The 21,376-nt window shown below is 36.0% G+C and overlaps 2 protein-coding genes across 2 annotated transcripts; one reads left to right on the top strand and one right to left on the bottom strand.

Annotated features, from left to right (window-relative positions):
* Positions 1 to 366: 366 nt before the first annotated feature.
* mcts1 (MCTS1 re-initiation and release factor) lies at positions 367 to 3,675 on the bottom strand. Its single transcript, XM_055030832.1, has 6 exons — positions 3,491 to 3,675; positions 1,826 to 1,978; positions 1,651 to 1,748; positions 854 to 987; positions 655 to 722; positions 367 to 571 (listed from the first exon to the last, which is right to left on the bottom strand). Exons 1-6 carry the CDS (start codon positions 3,499 to 3,501, stop codon positions 490 to 492), a joined length of 546 nt encoding a protein of 181 aa, XP_054886807.1. The 5' UTR covers positions 3,502 to 3,675; the 3' UTR covers positions 367 to 489.
* A 1,263-nt stretch (positions 3,676 to 4,938) lies between these two features.
* On the top strand, positions 4,939 to 20,572 carry LOC129360813 (cullin-4B-like). Its single transcript, XM_055031248.1, has 20 exons — positions 4,939 to 5,875; positions 8,074 to 8,189; positions 8,267 to 8,370; positions 9,107 to 9,176; positions 10,706 to 10,779; positions 10,855 to 11,017; positions 11,404 to 11,493; positions 12,039 to 12,121; positions 12,206 to 12,273; positions 12,833 to 12,951; positions 13,961 to 14,153; positions 14,233 to 14,337; positions 15,221 to 15,331; positions 15,419 to 15,504; positions 16,676 to 16,783; positions 16,866 to 16,979; positions 17,673 to 17,778; positions 17,865 to 18,037; positions 18,112 to 18,264; positions 18,925 to 20,572. The coding sequence occupies exons 1-20, from the start codon at positions 5,401 to 5,403 to the stop codon at positions 19,018 to 19,020; spliced, it is 2,607 nt and encodes an 868-aa protein (XP_054887223.1). The 5' UTR covers positions 4,939 to 5,400; the 3' UTR covers positions 19,021 to 20,572.
* The last annotated feature ends 804 nt before the right edge of the window (positions 20,573 to 21,376 follow it).

The following is a 21,376-nucleotide window of genomic DNA, read 5'->3' as shown; positions in this document are numbered from 1 at the left end:
ATAATCCTGTGAAACTGTGCATCCTGTATCCTCATAACCTGTAGTGCTGCTACCCAAGTACCAGTAGATAACGTTACCTAAATGTAGTAAAAGCTGCTCTTCTTAATTGCTTGGATTTTAATACATTTTTACAAACTAAACTGACATTTAACATCAGTTTTTAACTAACACTACAACTACTTTATTTATTTACTTGAAAATTTATGTTGCTCCCAACTAAAGAATGCAGACAAACCAGTTTAACTGTTGGTTTGTGTGGGACTTATAACCACTCCCTTCCTCATAACGCAAACATGTCTTAAAACCACATCACATCCATGATGCTACTTCTAATCCAAATAATAATTAAGAAAAGCACAAACTAGCTGTGGTTTGAACCAAGATATTTTATTCATTTGTGCGTCATGATGGCAGATTTGCAGCCTCCAGCAGGTTGCAAAGCGAAGGTGGAAACAGTTGAGTTGCTGTCGCTCGGTCTGGGTGGGGTCATCATTTGTACGTCTTCATGTGCCACAAACCGTCGTTCAGATAGTGAACGTTCTCGATTCCAATTCCCTTGTTGACTTTTTCTCTGTTAGACACAGATTACGATCTTAGACTCACAAGGATGTAAACAGTGAACTATTTGTTTAGAAAACCATTTGGGAGGCTTACATATTTTCAGCCGACATCTTCATCACACCAACACAGAGCGCATGTTGCTTCCCCTCTGCCATGATCGCCTGAATCAACTTGTTAAAGACAAACATGTTGGAAATGTTTATGTAAAAGCTGCAGAGAAAGCAGAAGTTGATGTTGGACATCAAAAACAGGTGTTTAAAACTACAATAACACATCAGGATTAAAAGGATACGACTACTGTGTCGGCAGCAGCAGGGTAGAGTTTGGCACCTGGTGAGGTGAGTCCGGGACACATGATATTCGCTCCACTCAATACAAACTTTATGGCCCCTTTGTCCACTTGCTGGTGTGGAAGAATGAAAGGATCTGAGAAAAAGAGGAAATATAATCAAATAAATACTTCAGTATCAGTAGGGCTGTGTAATTAATTAAATATTCAATTTTTGGAAAATCTGAATTTTTTTCAACAATTCACTCCTTTGACTTGATGTTAGCATGCACAGGGCAGCCATCTTGTTTGACTATTCTAGATTTATTTAAACCTTGAATCCAGCAAAACTTTAAGTGTGAGGCTAACATTTTTTAAGTCATAATGTTATTAAAAATATGGTAATGTTTTCGCAGCATTTTTGCCCAAGAAATACAAGAGGCGTCAAAGAAATAGAAAAAAATAAAACATATTTCAAGACAAAATAACCAAAAATTAATTATCCATTAAGTTTTTTTCTCATTAAAACATTTTTTTCTCGTAAGTTTAGGATGTTCTACTGGTGAAATTGTGTCTTACTTTGCTAAAAGTAAGACATATACTAGTAGTTAAACTCATTCAACAAAGATTTAACTAGTTCATATACTAGTAGTTAAACAAAGATTCTGTGGTTCAATTCACAAAAGAGAAATGATTGAAATAAAAGTTGCTTTCTCAAAATATTTCCTGTCATTTATGATCTCTTTTTTAAAACAAAACAAAAAAACATATATATATATTAATCAGAGATTTTATTCTTAATGTTGCTGAGGAACACTTACATTTATGGAGCAGCCTGAGGGTTGGATAGAAAGGTCCTTCCCTCTGTCTGAAGAAAAGCAGTTCTCCGTTCACTGTCAGGATTTCAATGTGTTCATGGCTGAAATGCACACAGAAGTTAAAGAACCTGAACAGAATATTCATGAAACAACGAAGGCAGGAAACACGGGATCGTACCATCTCACTATTTTAACTGGGTCCTTTTTTGGCATTATCTGATTGAGCCATGGCTCGATGTCGGGGAACTGTTCCAGCAGCTGATTTTTGATGCCTTTGATTACCGATGTTTTCAGCTGGATGCAGTTCGATACATTTTCCTTCTCATCAAATCTGAAAAAAAACAAAACAAAAAAAATATTTTTATTATGTATTTTTAGTGATAATTTTAAACTGATAAAAATAAATACTGATAAGTAAACTCTGTTTATTTTGATTGAGTACATTTTTCACCAATCTTATTTCTTTAAATTACCATTATGAATTTTAAAATAGTCATGAACAATAAACATTACCATTTTAACAGGGAAAGTACACTTTTCAAACATTTTAAAGGCAGATTTTCACATTTTTCAAGTGCCAAACTTTATAGATTAAAAACAACACAAATTAACTAAAGAACACACTTTAAATTCTGTTATATGACATTCTTTATTACTAATTTGCTACTCATATGATAGTATTATAGAAGGGACCAAATAAACATTTTTTTTTATGTTTCGAAAAGTCTCTTTCAAACACACTCCATACAGCTGACTAGTCTGACAACAAAACATAAATTTAACAAAAAAATCCCAAAATGTCAACAATTTTAACATCTAAAATATAATACCTCCTTTATTTGAATTACACCAATCAATAGCTTATTGAGCCATGAGGAAAAATAAATATGTCTTACATTTAATAAATCAGTTAGTTGCAAGACAAATTACCTTCCTACTCAAATTAAATTCTTAAACAGAATATAAATAATCACTTGACTTTCTGTAAATAGTTTTGTCTCTTAAAAATTTATTACAGTTTTATTACAAAACTGTGCAAGGACTATGTACAGAAATCACATACAATAAATTAAAACCGTGATTTACGTATTTCTTTGCAATTTTTAATTCAATAACTCTTTCATATATGCTCATGGTACTGCTCATCAACATTCTAAATCTTTAGTTACAGGTTAACATCATCCTCATTCCTAATTATCAATACCAGAACAGTTCTTCTCCATTCCTCTTTCTTTCAAGTACAAATATGTTTAAAAGATCAACTTCTTCTAGACTTCTGCACAAATATGTTGCAATTTAGAATTTTAAGTATAAGAAAACCAACATTCTTTGTAGAACCTAACCATATATGGTACCTCTATATTTTTGATAATTCTATTCATGTTTTACAAGCTACCAGAAAATATTAAAATAAACTTCCTGGTCAACCCATGAACTGGCTGTCAGCTTATATTAATCTGATAATACGTTCACTTCATGTTGGTAATTTCATGTTCATTAGTTTGTTTCTGTTGTGCTGTTTTAGCTGAAATATGGAAGAAAACAGCTACTGATCTCACTCAAAAGCTGTTTGACTGATTTTATGCAGCTAACATCTAACAGAAAGCTACTTACAGAAATAAAAATACTCTTGTATTAGCATAAAGCTGCCTCTTCCAATGCTAATTGAAGCTACCCCTGCTTACCTCAAAATCTAGTGCTAGCAGTAGAAAATTACAGATCTTTCGGGTCAGTTTATAATAATAAATATTATCTTTCTACAATATCAAACATGCTAATGCTAACAGCTTAGCATTGGTTACTTCAGTGTGCTGCTAGCTAACGGTACAACACAGACACGTACTTTTTAAACATCCTCTCTGGTCTCCGGTGCCGCGGTCTTCAAGTATGTCACAGCTTGTCCCGAACGTAGTTTACCAAGTCGGGCAAGCGCAAAGGAAAATCAGTAAATATTGTTCATGTATTAGCTGTTGCTGCAGCAGATTTCCACGCTCCTTTTTAGCTGTATGAGATTTACGTGATTTTACGACAGTTAAGGAAGGTTAACTCACGCTGCCTAGGTGACAGAGGGTTTTGTCACATAGAACGTCAATGACGGGGGGTTTTGTGCTGCAGTTTCAAAATACAGGTAAACCACAGGTAATAATAACCAGAGGTAGAAATCGACTCAGTGTTAATGTATGTAGTTTTTTTTTTTTATTTTATTTAGATAATTGACTTTTTATTTTACTTTGTTTTCTCTCCATTGTGACATTATAATATTTAGATATTATTAAAACATTGAAATAAAGTATAACGTAAATCTTAAACACATTTTAATAGATCACATCTAAAAGAAGTGAGGGTTTAGTTTTCTATTGCATGTAAATAATAATAATAATAATAATAATAATAATAATAATAATAATAATTCCTTAGTGATTTATAAAGGCTCTGAAAGACTTTTTCTTACATTTGGAGAAGTGAACATGTGATTTTCGAAGAATTAGAACTGTGTCCACCAAAAAAAGACTTTCTGACAGAAGTTTCCCAGAAGAGAAATACTTGGCTGTAACAATTAAAAACACCTGGCCAAAAAGCATCAAAGAAACTAAAATTAAAGAATAAACATTGCGAAATAAATACAGTTGGATTCAAACCCAACAGCGATGCAAAATATCATTAGATATATTTATATATTATCAGAGGTGAGTAGACTACCCAAAAAATTTACTCATATAAAAAATAGTTCTGCCTCAATATATTTTTACTGAAGTAAAAGTAAAAAGTATCCATCCAAGAAAAACTCAAGTAAAAGTAAAAACATTTTGTCAAATCTTTTGTGTGTGTGTCTGTTTTTTTTTGTTTGTTTGTTGTTTGTTTTTGTTTGTTTGTTTTTGCAATACAAAATGTATGAAACTTAAGCAAAAACTGTGTGTGTCTGGTGATTTGTTTGATTAAAAGAAGCGTAACCTTCATTCAGTGACGTTACTCACAGAGTATCCAGACCCACTGTCAAGTAAGAGCAGCAATTATTAATAATACAGTTAATCAAGTAAAAGTAAAAAGTACAGTATAGCAACAATACTCTTAAAAGTCCTTTTCTCCCAAAATGTTTAGCAGTAAAAGTAATTGAGTAGCTAGCCACAACTCAGCTCTGAATATTATTAAATTTCCTGTTATGTGGATTCTTTCTTTCCACTATTTTTGATCAAACATGAGGAAAATTGCGTCACTTTGGCGCCATCTGGTGGCCGGACCAAACAGAGCACCATGGTTAATATAAAAAACACGCTTGAGCAAAAAGTACTTTTGTACAAAGTACTTCCGGTGGGGTCACGGACTAGCTTTTTACGAGTGAAATTATTTCTGGGTGTATTAACGTCTGTTTCGCTATCATGTGGGGTTGTTAGTGTTCCACTTGGATAAGTTTTATGAATTATTGCCTTTAACGGCCGCTTGACCCGACCGCTGCCGCTGAACCACTTTACGACGCGGTTAGACGACGGAGAGGTAAAAAAGAGGAAGCAGTAGCCAACCATCTTTATTCTCCTGCCAGCAATAACAAGAAAGAGACGAGGCTTCGGATCAGAGAAGCGTTGAGTAGTTTCTAATTAAATTGTCTGTTTTAAACTGGATAAACGAACCGGGTGAATCGAAACTGCCCTTGCGAAGACAGACGAAGGCCATCGGACACTTAGCTCTACCCTCGACAAAGCCTGGAAGTTTCGGATCAGAAGACTGGCTGTAAAGAATTAGTATTCCCGATTTTTCATGTTTCCAACAGGTTTATCTTCCCCTAATCCCCCACCACCGCCAACCCAGGAGGCTAGACCCGCGGCTACTGATGTCAAAAGCGACAGTGGGAACATCACATCTCCGAAAAAGAGGAAAATAAACGGCTCCGAGAGGGACGACACGAGTGACACCATCTCCTCCTCGCCTCCCAAGACCCTCAATTCCTCCTCCTCCTCTTCCTCCTGCTCTCCCACTCCTCCGCTGCACATTCAGAAGAAGTTGAGGTTCGAGGATTCGGTGGATTTCATTGGACTAGATGTGAAAATGGCTGAGGAGGCTGCCGCCGCCGCTGCTGCTGCTTCGTGCTCCAATAACAAAAGCAAAGCCATGTTCCTGGCCGGTGGCGTGGGGGGACACCACGCGAACGGACTGACGAAAACCGCAGGGTCCGGCACCTTCTCCAGCAGCAAACCCGGTGCTGCCAAGAAACTAGTCATCAAGAACTTCAGAGGTACCTGGGGGAACTGGTGCAGAGAACAAGTCACACACATAACAAGTCCCTGTTTATACTGGCCTTTAGTGGTGCACCGATTGCACGATTCCTGATTACCGATCTTTAAAAAGCCATTCCGTTTTTGGCCAATACCTTTTCTTTTTTTCTTTTTTTTTGTGGCTCCACTGCAACCTGAAGTGACCCAATTCTGATTTTGTTATTTTATTGTCAAATCTGATCTTTAACATTTCGCATTTCCAAATATTTGCAACATATAGGTGTGAAACACAACCTAAAAGTGTCCCACATGCGCAGTAGAGGGGGCAATAATGTCACACATACAAAGCTGTTTTTCCAAGCTGTAAAGAAATAGTGCTCAGTGTTTGCTAAAGTAAACATTGATGCCAATGATATAGCTAACTGATTAGATATATACCATCGTAAGCTAATTGTACAATATAAAAAATCTTGTTGATTTTGCTGTGCTGGCTCTGTCCGACCAGAACCAGCACATTAACAACCTAATCCTCATTATTGTAATTTTCCTTCCCACTTATCAGGATGCAGAATAACGATGTTTGTCGGGTGTCAGTGACATTCAGATCGCATTTGAAAAGATCGGATATGCGTCAGATATCCAAGTGACCTGTGTCACATTTGAAGAAAGTCTGATTTGTGGTGTTCATACTGTCATGAAAAGACCAGATACAGGTCGCACTAAGGTAAAAGAAATTGGATTTGGGTCACTTCAGTCTGCAGTGTGAACACAGGTCTAAAAATAGAAAGAAAGCCACTGAGTCGGCAACAGTGGGGTGACTCTTGAGTTTTCATGGCTGATTTATTGGTGAGTTGGTAAAAGAATCAAGTCCTTTTAATTTAATGATTTTAGACCATGTGACACAAACCTTGGACCCCTGCTATAAGAGCTGAATAATAATAAATGAACAACTGGAATTGATAAAAATCTGAATAAAGGGAAAACATCAGAAATTGGTACCGGTGGTGTCCAAACATTTGCACAGAGGGCCAGAATCACCTGGGTTGAAATAGTATTTTCCCAAGAGGGGCAACAGCAGAAAGGGGTTGACCTATTACTATAAAAATGTCAGAAATCACTTTTCAATGTTATTTTAAATAGATATGTTATCAGGCTGGAGTGGTGTAATGAGATGCTTAACTCTCATTGCTTTGGGCCGGCCCTGACCTGCCAGTCATACGTCTCACAGCAGAGCAGAAGAGGACAATGACTTTGTATAAACTAGCTGTGCATCAATTGCAGTTTTCTGGCCGATTGCTGATTACCGATCTGTGCACCGCTAATGTAAACACAAATAAACAGAGAAATGTATTTATTTCTTTATGAATTTTAGACCTTTGCTGAGTTAGATCGGATCAGAGTATAAGGTCAGCTTCAAGTGCAAGTGTTGGCCGACCACCTTTGTCCCAAAATTAAGGAAATTGAATTTATTGACTGGTTGATTAAACCACTGAAGCTTCAAACTAGGGCCTAACATATACTCCAACCAAACTATTCCCAAGACCAGAGGTTTCCAAAGTGTGGCTGAAGGGCCATTTGAGGCCTTTGGAATAAGTTGAGAGGTACAAAATTGTTCATATTTTTTTGTAATTGTTTTACAATGATGTTTTGATGACAAGTTTATATATTTTTAAATTGAAAATGTTAAAGTCGACACAAAAATTTCTGGTAACGCTTTATTTGACAGGTTGTGAATAAGACTGTCATGACGCCGTCATAAACGGGACATAACCTGTCATGAACATGAGTAAGTCCTCATGAATATTTATGACTGTCTGTTGTCATAAAGTGTCATTCGGTAAATCGACACTTTTAATACAAAGTTGACTTTATTCAAAATGTCTTCATCATGACAATTTGACATTAACCAAGAAATCATGACATAAATTTACAAAAGTATTACTTATTAAACTTTAAAAATTATGTAGCTTTATGTTATTAAAGCTAAAGTTTAATCAGTAATACTAAGAAGGTTTTACTTTCTGTTATTTTGTCCTAATTAAAAATAGAAACTCACTAAATACATGTACTGGGGGCCAAATTTGCAAAATCGTTTTATTGAAGTCACTCTGTTTAAAGACTGCATAAAATAAGCATTTTTAGAAAAAGACAAGCTGTTGCTTAGTATAAACTGAGCTCCACTGTCTTGTCTACATTCAGTGTTGTGTGTTTATTACAGAAAAACCCAAGTTACCAGAAAACTACACGCAGGAGACCTGGCAGAAGCTGAAAGAAGCTGTGGAGGCCATTCAGAACAGCACTTCCATCAAGTACAATCTAGAAGAGCTCTACCAGGTATCGGTTCTGAACGGGAAGCCGGCTGCCTGTTCGCTCCGCCGGCCGCTGAAACTTTCCCTCCTCTGTCTCCCCAGGCTGTTGAAAACCTCTGCTCCCACAAGATATCCGCCAAACTGTACAAACAGCTGAGGACCGTGTGTGAAGACCACATCAAGGCACAGATTGATCAGTTCAGAGAATATCCATTACACTTTCTGGGTCATTTTAAGCAGTAATTCGTTGTTCTTTGTCTTAACAAGTTCATCTAAAAGTCATAAAGTGACATTTGATGTGTTTAAGTACAAATGTAATAGCAAATGCAGGTTTCAGTCAAAATTTTCATGGAATAATTGTGATGAATTTCCACAAAAATGATCAAGTTGGAGACTTTGTGCTTTTTGTATTTACCTAATTTTACACAAATATCAAGAGACAGAAGAACATTTATTCATCTTCTGTTTGCAAAGGTTTTATATTTTTCTATATTTTGAAAGCTAAAAATAGAAATAAAATGATCTTACCAATTAGTTTTGGTTTAGTTTTTAGTGAAAATATCTCAGGAAACTTGAAATAAGACAAAACTAACTTACAAGAAATATGAGCTTGTTTTAAGTCAATAACTCCTTTATATTTATGATAACTAGAGAAGATTATTTCAATTATGATAAGATATTTTTTCCATGTTTTTGTGAAATAATCTTCCAATGAAGCTAAAACTTTTTCATCAATATTAACAAATTATTAACTTAAAACAAGCTCTTATAAATTGTAAGATAGTTTTGTCTTATTATCAGTGTACTACAATGTTTGCACTAAAAACTGGGCCATAATTACTTGGTATGATTTTGTATTTTTGCTGTGTAAATGTCACAGACACAATAATTTCAAGTATAAATTTGAATTAAAGTCGTTTGTTGCCCTAACCTGGGTTTTACGGATGCCTTGGACAGCGTCCTCTTCCTGAAGAAAATCGACAAGTGCTGGCAAGATCACTGCAGACAAATGGTGAGTCCTTTCACTTCTGCACATTTGTTGTAACTATTAGAGTAAATAATAATAATAATAAAGAAGAAATTTAATGAGTAGAAAGGGGATAATAATTAATTAAAATAAAGAAATTTATATAACCTAAAATCCACAATCATTCATCAATAGTTAAAATTTTTCTGCTAAATTTTGCATGAAAATATGAATTATACAAAGTAGGAAGCAATAGTGTTTTGTCTGATGATAAATCAGAATAAAATTCTCCAATTTTAGATCAGTTGGGATTTCAAAATTGTATATTTATTAAATTCCAGAATAAGGAAATAAATCTGCAACATATTTTCTTTTTGCTGCTTCCTTCAAAAGTAGAAAGTTGGTATTCATTCACTTGGACAATTTTGTAAACCTCAGATTACAAAATCCTGTAAAATGGTCAAATAAAATAAAACCTTAAGGTAGCTTGTACAGCTGTTTCTGCTGGCGCTGGGCGGACCAGTCAAAGCGGAGCCTGTTTGAGGTTTTGATGTTAAGCTGCCAGGGATGAGACGTGCCGACCCAGTCAAAGAGCTGTGAAGGAGCGCTTGTTTACGCCTCTGCACAGCTGAAACTTGAGCTCCCAATTTAACCTCCCTTACAAACTCTGACAGAAAATGACAGCTTGACCTCCGCAGGATTTAACGTGTGGGGTCAGCAAAGCGTGAAAGCTCTTCTCACCTGATGTTTCTTCTTCTCTCTGGCTGATGAGCGTCTCTCTTTCAAAACAGTTTAACTCCCAGGATTGTTTAAACACATTTTCTATCTGAGTTGATAGATTTGAAGTGCAACAAGACTAATTGGATGTCCAGTGTCTTGCAAAAGAACTCCAGCCTCTTGAGCCTGTTTATGTTTACTCTGATACCCCCAAATAAAACAATACAATCAGTTTTCATTAGAAGTAACAAAATCAGTAAATGGATTAATCAATTACCTGAATATTTCAAAGCCAATGAATTACCGTCTGGAGACTTATGATCAATCTTTAACAAGGGGTGTCCAAATCAGACAGCATTCTGGGAAATGTAGGCAGAGGAAAGACTTGAGCTCCTCAACCTCTCATGACCCCCTAAACCGGTGGAATCAACTCACTCACTACCTCTTTGGTTACCTAGCAACTCACTCACTCTTTGGTCACCTAGCAACTCACTCACTCTTTGGTCACCTAGCAACTCACTCACTCACTCTTTGGTCACCTAGCAACTCACTCACTCTTTGGTCACCTAGCAACAACCTGCTGAGTAACTGTCACAGCAGCAGTTGCGGTTGTGCCGCTTTGTGGAGTGAAAAATGTGTATAAACCAGTTTGGAGGTATTTCTGCTATTTGAAACAAAAATCAAATTAATAACTATCTATCAACTGATATGAAAAGTTTATATTGTGATGCGTTTTCCGGTCTGTTGTTCTATGTTTTACAAAGAAATTGAAGATTTGGTGCAGCTCACTGTCAGACTTTAGTAGTTTTGTTGGGAATCTGCTTTTATTCATCATTTGTTTTGTTTCTGTTCCACAGATCATGATTAGGAGTATATTTCTGTTTTTGGATCGCACCTATGTTTTACAAAATTCTATGCTGCCATCGATCTGGTGAGTGATGAGTGATTTTTCAGCTGCTGCGAGGCGGTTCTGTGGGTCCTGAACCCGGACTGGTGTGCTGTGCAGGGACATGGGCCTGGAGCTGTTCAGGTTCTACATCATCAGCGACCAGAAGGTCCAGAGTAAAACCATCGACGGGATTCTGCTGCTTATCGAGAGGGAACGAAACGGAGAAGCCATCGACCGCAGTCTGCTGAGGAGCCTACTGAGCATGCTCTCTGACCTCCAGGTAACCCTTTAAAGGGATCCACGATTAGTTTTTATTTTAGATGTAAAAACGACAACATTATAGACTGTTTATTTTTTATTGATCTTATTAAAATATTGTCACATGGATGTCCGAATGGCGAAAAAATGGCGAACTCTATGGGTGAAAAATTTAATAAAAGATCAGTTTTTTTTTGAAGTAATTATGATTTTTGGCGTAATCAAAAAGCATTTTTCTCAGTTAATAGGAAACTTAGAGCATATTTAGGCCACCATGTTCAACTAATCCTGGATCATGTTAACATCTGATCTCTGTGATTTTTTTCTGCTCACAGCGCTGGTGAGAAATGTCGACGTTCTTGTTGACAAATGGCCTTATGGATCCTCTGTTTTCTCTGTCTGTAACAGATTTATCAAGACTCGTTTGAGCAGCGCTTTTTGGAGGAAACCAATCGACTTTACGCCGCAGAGGGACAGAGGCTGATGCAGGAGCGAGAGGTGATTTATGTGACCTCACACTCTGGAGGCACTCACTTTTTCCTGATTGTATTTTTAGAAAAATGCAGAATGTTTCTGGGTTTTCTGCAGATTTTTCAGCTCAGTAAATATGCAGGGAATCTGTACAAGATTGTCCAATGATGCTCACAAAGAGCTTCAATTTCTTACAGTAAATAAACTGCAAACCACAAAATTTTAATACGTACATACGTATTAAATATAAATTTCTTTGTACTTTGAAATTTAACTAATATCTAATACTGTGTATGCATAAACTCCATGGGAACTTAGCGGATGTCATTTGTTATTTTTGTTTATTTCTGATTTTTTAACTCAAGCTACTAATCAGACCTGGAATTACTTGATCACCATTTTTCCTTTTAAGTTATATTTGACTTGTTTTCAGTCATTCTGGCTTTAAACTTCCTGATAATATGAAGAAAACTGTATGTTTATGAGGACTTAAAAATACTTTTGAATTTTTCAGTAAATTTTAGTGCCTCTGCGGTCAGAGCTTCATGTGATACCAGTTTATTTTTGTTCAGGTGCCAGAATATCTCCATCATGTCAACAAACGCCTGGAGGAAGAAGCTGACAGAGTAATCACATATCTGGACCAGAGCACGCAGTGAGTGTTGGTTTACTGCATTCAGTTTGCAGCTTGAGGATAAATTAGATTTAGCTGTTAAACTAAGGTTCATTTATTTCTCAGAAAACCGCTCATTGCTACTGTGGAGAAGCAGCTGCTGGGTGAACATCTCACTGCGATTCTGCAGAAAGGTACTGCAGAACCGGTCACATTGTCATAGAAAGTAAACAATTATTAAAAGTCCGTCATGATTGTTTTCCACATTAGAAGCAGAAACATTGAATTTTTATTGAATTTGACATAATATACAAGCGCAAAGCAGTAAATAATTAAAAAATATACATTGTTTTATGACTGAGAACCTAAAACTGTGGGGTGCGTTTGTATTTAACCCCCTTCTGCTGGATACAGATCCACTTAATAGATGATTAACCTGCCCATCATTTAGTAAAAAATAAATAAATTTTACAGTTTAAAATGTACATTAAAAAAAAGTTTATTGGTAAATATTTTCTACCCAGAATTCCTCAAGTTTGTTTGTTTATTCAAAGAAGCATGCCACACTTTACAGATTTATATTTATATATGTTAATCCTTCTCCTGCAAAATTATGTACTATTTTTTTTGTTCTGTCTCCTAAAATCAAATGAAAATATAATGACTGCGATTGTTGTAGAGAGAAAAATGTTTTTAGTCTTTAGCCAGATTGAGGGAACATGAACCTGACGGTGTGTCGTTGAAAACCGGCAGGGCTGACCCACCTGCTGGACGAGAACAGGATCCAGGATCTGTCTCTGCTGTATCAGCTCTTCAGTCGGGTTCGAGGCGGCGTCCAGGTGCTGCTGCAGCAGTGGATAGAATACATCAAGGTACGACCAGATTGGACCAAACCAGGGATGAAACGATCCAGTTCCGATATCTGAGGTCTGATATCGGCTGATACCGATCCGAACAGAAAAACAGAACTGACGTAAAATGTTCCCCCTTTCTTTAAACACAGACATAAATGTACCAAATTACAACTTTATTTGATAACTGGACCAGTAGAGCAGATTTAAATACAAACATGTAAAAGCAACTTTAATTTCTTCAGTCAGCGCAATCAGGAATAAAACGGCCAAAGTAAAGTAAATAATAAAGAAACTGACAAAAACAACATAAACAATAAATCTGCTACAAACCTTATTTCAAATGGTGCAGAAACTTGGAATTGTAAATATAATTTAAATAGGTAACATGATGTCGCTCACAGCACAGAGCATAGAGTTAGACTGAATCGATTGGCTCTTATTGATTGGGTATCAGTGAGAATGTGCTCAGTTTATGATTTTTTATTTCAACATTGGGATTAATACAGGTATTAATATCTGACCGGTGTTTCTGTGGATGAAACTAATGAAACTTACTTAATGATTAATTAGATTAATCAGATTAATCAATTATTTAAACAATCCACTTCAGCAATTAATTGTTAACTTGAATTTACAAACTCAAAACAAATATATTCAGAGCAGTAATTAAGCTAAGATTGTACAAAATGTTTATAATTTTTGCATTTAAGATAAAAAAAAAACCTTTGTTTACCTAAAACTCCTCAGTTAGCAGTTTTAGCTTCAACTGGGTCAAATTCACTAGAAGAATGCTGTTATTATATTTTAGTAAATTAAATGTTTATTTTCTTAATTAAAAGTATTTTTAAAATGTGTATCTTTTAATATATTTATATTGTGGTATAAAAAAGGCTTTGGAGGTTAAAAAAAACATCTTCACAAAGCGCCAATTTTTTAAATCCAATTAATTAATCATTAGCCGGAGATAAAACCCTAGTTAGATCCTGAGAGTTAACATTAGTTTCTGATTAAATCGTGTTCTTTGCAGGCGTTTGGAAGCACAATCGTAATCAACCCTGAAAAAGACAAAACGATGGTTCAGGAGCTGCTGGACTTCAAGGACAAGGTGGATCACATCATCGACGTTTGTTTCTTGAAGAACGAGAAGTTCGTCAACGCCATGAAGGAGGCTTTCGAAACCTTCATCAACAAGCGGCCAAACAAGCCTGCAGAGCTCATCGGTCGGTAGCTGACCTTTCACCCCGTCGCCACGGTGGCGCTGCAGGAGTTCATGGTTTCTGTCTGTCTGTCTGTTTCCAGCCAAACACGTCGATTCGAAGTTGAGGGCCGGAAACAAAGAGGCGACCGATGAAGAACTGGAGAAGATGCTGGACAAGATCATGATTATCTTTAGATTTATATATGGTAAATTAATGTCGGCCCTTCAGTTCATGTTTTGGTTTCCAGGTGACGTCGCGTAGCTGACAGCCAGTTGCTATGACAACAATCAATGAGCCACAGGTTTCAAGCTGACGCTTGAAACGCTTTTTATCGAACCTATAAACGATATAAGTACATCACAACTATTACTCAATTAGTTTTTGAGTACTTTACCCACCTCTGTGTGAATCTAAGATAAATATCAGTGATATTTACTGTAGCTAAATTAGCTTAGCTAGTTCAGCTTAGCTAGTGTAGCTTTTAACTGCGAGGTGGGACTGTAGGACATGTAGCCTACGTGTTTGTTACTACAGACTCACTCTGCCAGCCTCCAGAACCTTGTTATTCAGACAAAGACTTTGTATGTCCTTTACAAAATAAATTTAAATATTAATTTGATACATCCACGAACTTCAGGCTGCAAAGCTCCTTCATGTTGTTCTCACTCTTCCTGCAGCCATTTTGTTCTTGTATATTTGTCTCTCACATTGGTTAAGAGCACACGTGTCAAACTCAAGGCCCTTGATCCAAACAGGGCTCTTACTTGTACTAGGCGGCTGCCTCAGGTTTAACTGAACGAGGATCTATTCAACGAGTAATAAAAAGTCACATTTACCGCCATAAATAAGTGCAAATATTTCCAAATTAGTACCACAAACGCTTTGATTTTTACTGCAGAAAAATTACGGAAAGAGTCACAAAATCCTGCAGGTACTGAGAAGATATTCAATAATATTATTTCATTTTACGAATTCATTGATATTTTAACAGTGTGTGAACAGTTTTGATGGCACGAATCATTTCTGGTTCAGACTTGTAGGAACTTTTATTGGAGATGAGGATCTGTAATGATTTGTTGTCATTTTAGGAAAAGATGTATTTGAGGCTTTTTACAAAAAGGACCTGGCCAAGAGGTTGCTGGTTGGAAAAAGTGCCTCAGTGGATGCTGAAAAATCAATGTTGTCGAAGCTGAAACACGGTCAGTTCATCCTTCAAAAAAACTGAATCTTAACGTTGACAGAATAATAATAATAAACCTCTGACTGCGTTGCTGTTGCTTCCTCAGAATGTGGCGCGGCGTTCACCAGCAAACTGGAGGGAATGTTCAAAGACATGGAGCTTTCTAAAGACATTATGGTGCAGTTCAAACAGGTAAAGTAGCTCTGCATTAAAACCGTCTGTCCTGCTTGTGTGAAGGTTTATATGTGGATTTTTAACACCCTTTAATAAATATAAGTACTTAAATTTATCTCTAAATAAATTAAAAAAGGCATCAAAAGATTTACAATGGACAAAGTGACTAATTTTGCACGATACTCCAAAAGCTCTTCTTTAACTTTTACACTACAACTGATTTTTATTTTTTATTTAACACCTATTACAGACTTTATTAATGCATTTTCATAAGAAACCAGACGAGGGTAGAGTACCCAGACATTGTTCTACTTTTACATATTTCTACTCAAGTAAAAGTAAAAAGTAGTCACCTCAGAAATTACTCAAGAGGAAAAGAAAGTATTTGGTAAAAATGATTAATTATTAATCATTTAATATTTAAAATTTACATCATCAAATGGACCAAAGTATAAATTTAAGTGGAAATTTTAGTGCTTAGAAATGCCCTTGTTTTTGTAGAAAATATTTGAGATGCATCTCAAAATCTGAGTTTTTTTCTAGCAAATTTTATGACTTTTAGAGCTCATAAATGTTCTTGTTTTTTTTTTGTTTTTTTTCTAGAAAATCTCCCCTTGTGAATGTTTTCCACCAAATTTTCAGAACCAGGAAAAGGACATATTTTCCAAATCAATGTCTTTTAATAAAAACTGATAAACAGAAACTGTCTGTGTCTGGTGAACGAACGTTTGGTTAAAACATGTTTGTTTTTTATTCAGTGGGGGAAAATCCAGAAATCTCACTCAAGTAAGAGTAGAAATACTTCATAATTTAGTTACTGAAGTCAAAATACTCAAAAAAGTAATTTTTTTTCCAAAATGTTACTCGGGTAAATGTAACTAGTTACTACCAAACTCTTAGTAACGTATTGGCGGAGTCTTATTGTGATGTGGTGCAAAATAAAATTAGCAGCTGCTCTATTTTCAGCTCCTTCTCACCCTCAACCCCAGTTGTGTGTGGTTTTTGTTTGTGGCGCCTTGTGTTGCCTCTGTCAGGCTGCAGCTAACTCTCTGATGCTGCAAACTTGCCCCGACTCGCCCCACTGCAGGGCTTTTGCTCAAGTGCTTGTGAATTGCCCCTGTGTCAGCTGACGCACGGCGGCAGAAATGTGAATTTGTGCAGCTCAGTAAGTCGTGTTTCTGCTTTCTAGTACATGCAGTGCCAAAACATTCCCGGCAACATTGAGCTGACCGTCAACATCCTCACCATGGGTTACTGGCCGACCTACGTCCCCATGGAGGTCCACCTGCCTCCTGAGGTTAGCGCCGAGCAAATATTCACATGACTGGAACATCATCAAGCCGTAAAAACCTTTGTTACGACCTGTTATCTCTGTCCAGATGGTGCGCCTGCAGGAGATCTTCAAGACGTTTTACCTGGGCAAACACAGCGGCAGGAAGCTGCAGTGGCAGTCGACGTTGGGTCACTGCGTCTTAAAAGCAGAATTTAAAGAGGTTATTAATTCTGCTTTATCCTAGAATGTCGTTTTTAATTTTGGCTCAGGAACAATTATATTTGTGACAGAATATTAATGCTACGCTGAGAAAATTTGGTAAATGAAACCAAGAGAATAAAGTCGTAACTTGATTTTATTCTTGTGAAATTACTTTTATTCTCTTTATTATACTAATAAAGACACTTTAATTACTTACACTTACTTTATTCTCAAATTTCATAACTTTATTTTTCGAATATTATGACTTTATTCTTGAATTATTTCAGCTTTATTCACGTAATTTTATGACTTTATTTTCATAATATTACTTACTTTATTAGATACTAATAAATATACTTTATTTACATATAAATACACTAAAAATTTTATAACCCTTTTTTTTGTATTATAACTTTATTCTTGAAATATTACTTATTTTACTTTATCCTCTGTATCAGATCCTTATAAAAATACTTTATTTACTTACACTTACTTTATTCTCATCATTTTAAGACTTTATTTTCATAATATTATTACTTTTTTCTTGTAATATTGTGATCTTCTCATACAAATTTGTTCTTGAATTATTATTACTTCATTCTTGTACAAGTTTATTCTGTTATAACTTTATGGCTGTATTCTTGTTGTGTTATTTTTTTCTATGGCCCTAATCGTATATATAAACTGCTGTCTGGATGTTTTCCTGCTAAAGGGCAAGAAGGAGCTGCAGGTGTCTCTTTTCCAAACACTGGTGCTGCTGATGTTTAACGAAGGAGAGGAGTTCACTCTCGAAGAAATCAAAGTAGCTACAGGAATAGGTTTGTTGTCGCGTCGCCGTTCGGTTCGCTTCCTGTCTTTATGTCGGACATCTTGTGTGAACGGCGCCTGGTTTCTTGGTTCACAGAGGACAGCGAGCTGCGTCGGACGTTGCAGTCGCTAGCGTGCGGAAAAGCACGAGTCCTCACCAAAATCCCGAAAAGCAAAGACGTGGAGGACGGAGACAAGTTTTCCTGCAACGATGACTTCAAACACAAACTCTTCAGGATCAAAATAAACCAGATTCAGATGAAAGAGACGGTATAAACAGTTTCCTGATGTAGATTGTAGATCTATACTAAGTCAAAGGTTTTCATATGAGCCGATGTGTTTAGGTGGAGGAACAAGCCAGCACCACAGAGCGAGTGTTTCAGGATCGTCAGTACCAGATCGATGCGGCCATCGTGCGGATAATGAAGATGAGGAAGACTTTGAGCCATAATCTTTTGATGTCTGAGGTTTACAACCAGCTCAAATTTCCTGTCAAGGTAACGGGTTGTTGGTTTTTCATCTCGCATCACTTTTATTGGTTTTTGTTTTTTCTTTTTATTTACGTTTTTATTGATATTTTTGCATATGGAACAAAGGTGTTTATAGATTCCAGGGTGCAAAAGTGTTGCGCAAAAACAAACAGTTTACACCATTGACTTTGAGGTGCATGTTTTCAGGAACACATGCAGAACACCTCCAATAGTAAAACAGAGTAATTAATAGTGAAAAAACACATGTACACATGCAAAAATACACAATCCCAAAAGAACAAGAAAAAGAAAGATAAATAAATAAATCTGGGTGCAAAGAAGGGTCTACATTGAAGTAATAAATGGTTTCCATTTAGAGTAGAATTTGTTCAAGTTTCCAGTTTTTGTATTTCTAATTTTCTCCACTTTCAAGAAGGACATGACCTCATTTATCCATAATTTTATGTGTTGTTTGGTAATTGTTAGCATAGAAAATCCTGAATTTTTATTGAAGTAAGAGTAGAAATACTTCAAAATAAAATAACTCAAGTGAAAGTAAAAAGTGCAGAGTAGTAAAAATACTCCTAAAGTAGATTGTTTCAAAAACGTTACACAAGAAAAAGTGACTTTTACTGCTGACCTCTGATTGTTTGCTACCATCTTGTCTCCTGTTCTCCTCCCTCCCAGCCTGCTGACCTAAAGAAGAGGATAGAGTCTCTTATTGACCGGGACTATATGGAGCGCGACAAGGAAAACTCCAACCAGTACAACTACGTGGCCTAGTTAAAGGAAGAGAGAAGCAGCCGTTCCAGTTTAGAGTAACAGGTGTCCTGAGTGATCGGTCTTTCAATCTTTTGCTCCCGTGGATGTTAAACCATTATCATCTTCAACCCAACGACCGACAAGTGAATGGCTACCGCTCCGCAGGGTTTCCGTCAGGGGTCATGTGACCCTGTGGACTGCATGCCCGTTTCAAAAACAAAAGAAGAAGAGAATCTCCTCCATATTTTCTCAGTGCCTCTGAGAGAGTTGGGACAAAGAAGACACACAGTTCTGTTTGCTCTTTTTTAATGGAGAGAAAAAATATTTATTTTCTGACCTAGATCCTTTGTCCATAGATTAAAACAATATGGTCTTTGTTATGAAATCTTTTTTTTTTTTTCCTTTTTCTTCGTCCATCCTCCCAAGCTAATGCTGACACGCCTATCAGTGCTCTAAGTGTATCACATGTTGGAAAGAAAAGAAAAACAATCCAAAATATTAAACTGATGCTTGTTTCTTCACTTGTGGTGAAATGTTGGACTGTTGGGCTTGGCATTCAAAGATGTTTTGGAAGTATGTTGCATATTGTGGGGTCTGAAGTTACGTTTGGCAGTTTTAGCAGCCAGGTGATGAAAGCAGTGAGCAAATGAGCACCCATTGTTTAAAAGCGGAGTTTGTGCCAAAAAGGAGCATTTATTTCTGTTTAAAAGGAGTGTTTACGCTGCTAAACCAGTTGTTCAAGTATATGCATACAATATTCTTGGTTGCCTTTTTATTTCCTTCAAACATTTTTATACATGCACCACATGTGATATTTTAAGTGACCCGTTCGTCAGTTTACTGCTCGATAGTTTTTGGGGGTTTTTTGTTGTTTTTTTTGTTAACCTTTAGGTTTATTAAAAGCACAAAAAAAAAAAAAACATCCGTTGTCATGCTACACAGAAAACATTCATTTCTCTTATTTACACGTTTCCATGTGGGGCTTTGGAGACGTTTACACTGCAAAAACACAAAATCTTGCCAAGTAGGTTTGGTCTAGATTCTGGTGAAAATATTTTAGTACACTTAAAATAAGACAAAATTAACTTGCAAGAAATATGAGCTTATTTTAAGTCAAACCTTCCTTACTATGGATTTTTAAAAAGCACTGGTTCCATTGTATGATTGCTTCACTTATTACATTTTTCTCATATTTTTAGTGAAACAATCAGCCAGTGGCTCTAGAACCGGGTTGCTAGGCGACAGGTTGGGCTTGGTTGGCGTTGCTAGGTAACAGAGCCAGTTAAACTAGAACTTAATTGGTATTAAATAATTAATGTCTTAAAATAAACTCCCATATCTCGCTAAGACGTCACTTGTAAGTTAGTCTTCTCTTATTTCAAGTGTATTAAGATGTTTGCACTAGAAACTGGACCGAAAATCCCTGGTAAGATTTTGTGTTTTTGCAGTGTATGGAAAGGTTTAGGGACTACCATGAAACACAAAGAAAACTGATTTGATTAGACATATTCTCATTTGTATGAGTATTTTTCAGATTTACTGCTTCACACAATAAATTATTGTTTCTGTCGGATTTTTATAATTGTGTTAATCTGTTGGATTTTAGGGTTTTTTGTAAAGTTTCAGTTTTACTGCTCCTGTGTCAGTGAAAACACTTAAAAACATAAAAGAAAAAACATAATCAAGGAAAACGAGCTTTAATTTATAAAACTAATACAAAACGTTACAAAGAATTTACAAATGATTGCTGTATTTTGGCAAAACCAGAAGAAAGTTGTACCTTTTGGTATCGGTTTTGAAATAAAAACATAAATTTAAACAAATAATGGAAAGTTTCAGTTTAGCACACGATTGAAATATTTAAGCATTGACACAATTTGAGTTTTTTTTACATTTTTTATGGAAATTTTATTAATTTAAATCTTTGCAGGTCTTCCTGCTGCAAATTAAAATAGCATCAGGCTAACGCTGCAGGCTAACTGCCATTAGCAACACAATTGATTTTTTCCCCCATTTTGTTAGCATTAAGACACAAAATAAAATGTACACTTAAAATATGCTGTAGTAATGTATATGTTTGTAATTGATTTACTTACAATGTTACAATGGGTTGTTTTTTTTTGTGCGTAATAGCCATTCTGAGGTTTTGAAGAACCTCCAATACTCAAAAGTCAAAAACCAGACTTTAAAAGGAGTCCAAGTTTAGTTTTTAACCCTGCAATTTAGTTATAAATACATTTGTGTTGAAATTAAAAAAAAATCCAGTCCAATCCAAAGCTAAAATGTTTTGTGTGGTTCGCCTTCTGAAAAAGGTGGGAACCGTCAAGGCAACAGTCGTAAATACTCCATACCAGTAGGTGGCGGTAATGCTATTTGA

Source organism: Poeciliopsis prolifica, unplaced genomic scaffold, assembly GCF_027474105.1.
Source record: "Poeciliopsis prolifica strain line A6 unplaced genomic scaffold, Auburn_PproV2 SCAFFOLD006, whole genome shotgun sequence".
Lineage (NCBI taxonomy): Eukaryota > Metazoa > Chordata > Actinopteri > Cyprinodontiformes > Poeciliidae > Poeciliopsis > Poeciliopsis prolifica.
This window is presented reverse-complemented; position numbering and strand designations above follow the sequence as displayed.

Bases quoted from the DNA above. Each gene is read 5' to 3' on its own strand.
- mcts1 (XM_055030832.1), bottom strand. The intron at 1,749-1,825 runs GTACGATCCCGT...TGTGCATTTCAG, and splicing joins CCAGTTAAAATAGTGAGATG to CCATGAACACATTGAAATCC. The intron at 723-853 runs GTATCCTTTTAA...AAGTTGATTCAG, and splicing joins CTGCTGCCGACACAGTAGTC to GCGATCATGGCAGAGGGGAA.
- LOC129360813 (XM_055031248.1), top strand. From the start codon at position 5,401: ATGTTTCCAACAGGTTTATCTTCCCCTAATCCCCCACCACCGCCAACC. The intron at 5,876-8,073 runs GTACCTGGGGGA...TGTTTATTACAG, and splicing joins AGTCATCAAGAACTTCAGAG to AAAAACCCAAGTTACCAGAA. The intron at 12,952-13,960 runs GTACGACCAGAT...TGTTCTTTGCAG, and splicing joins AGTGGATAGAATACATCAAG to GCGTTTGGAAGCACAATCGT.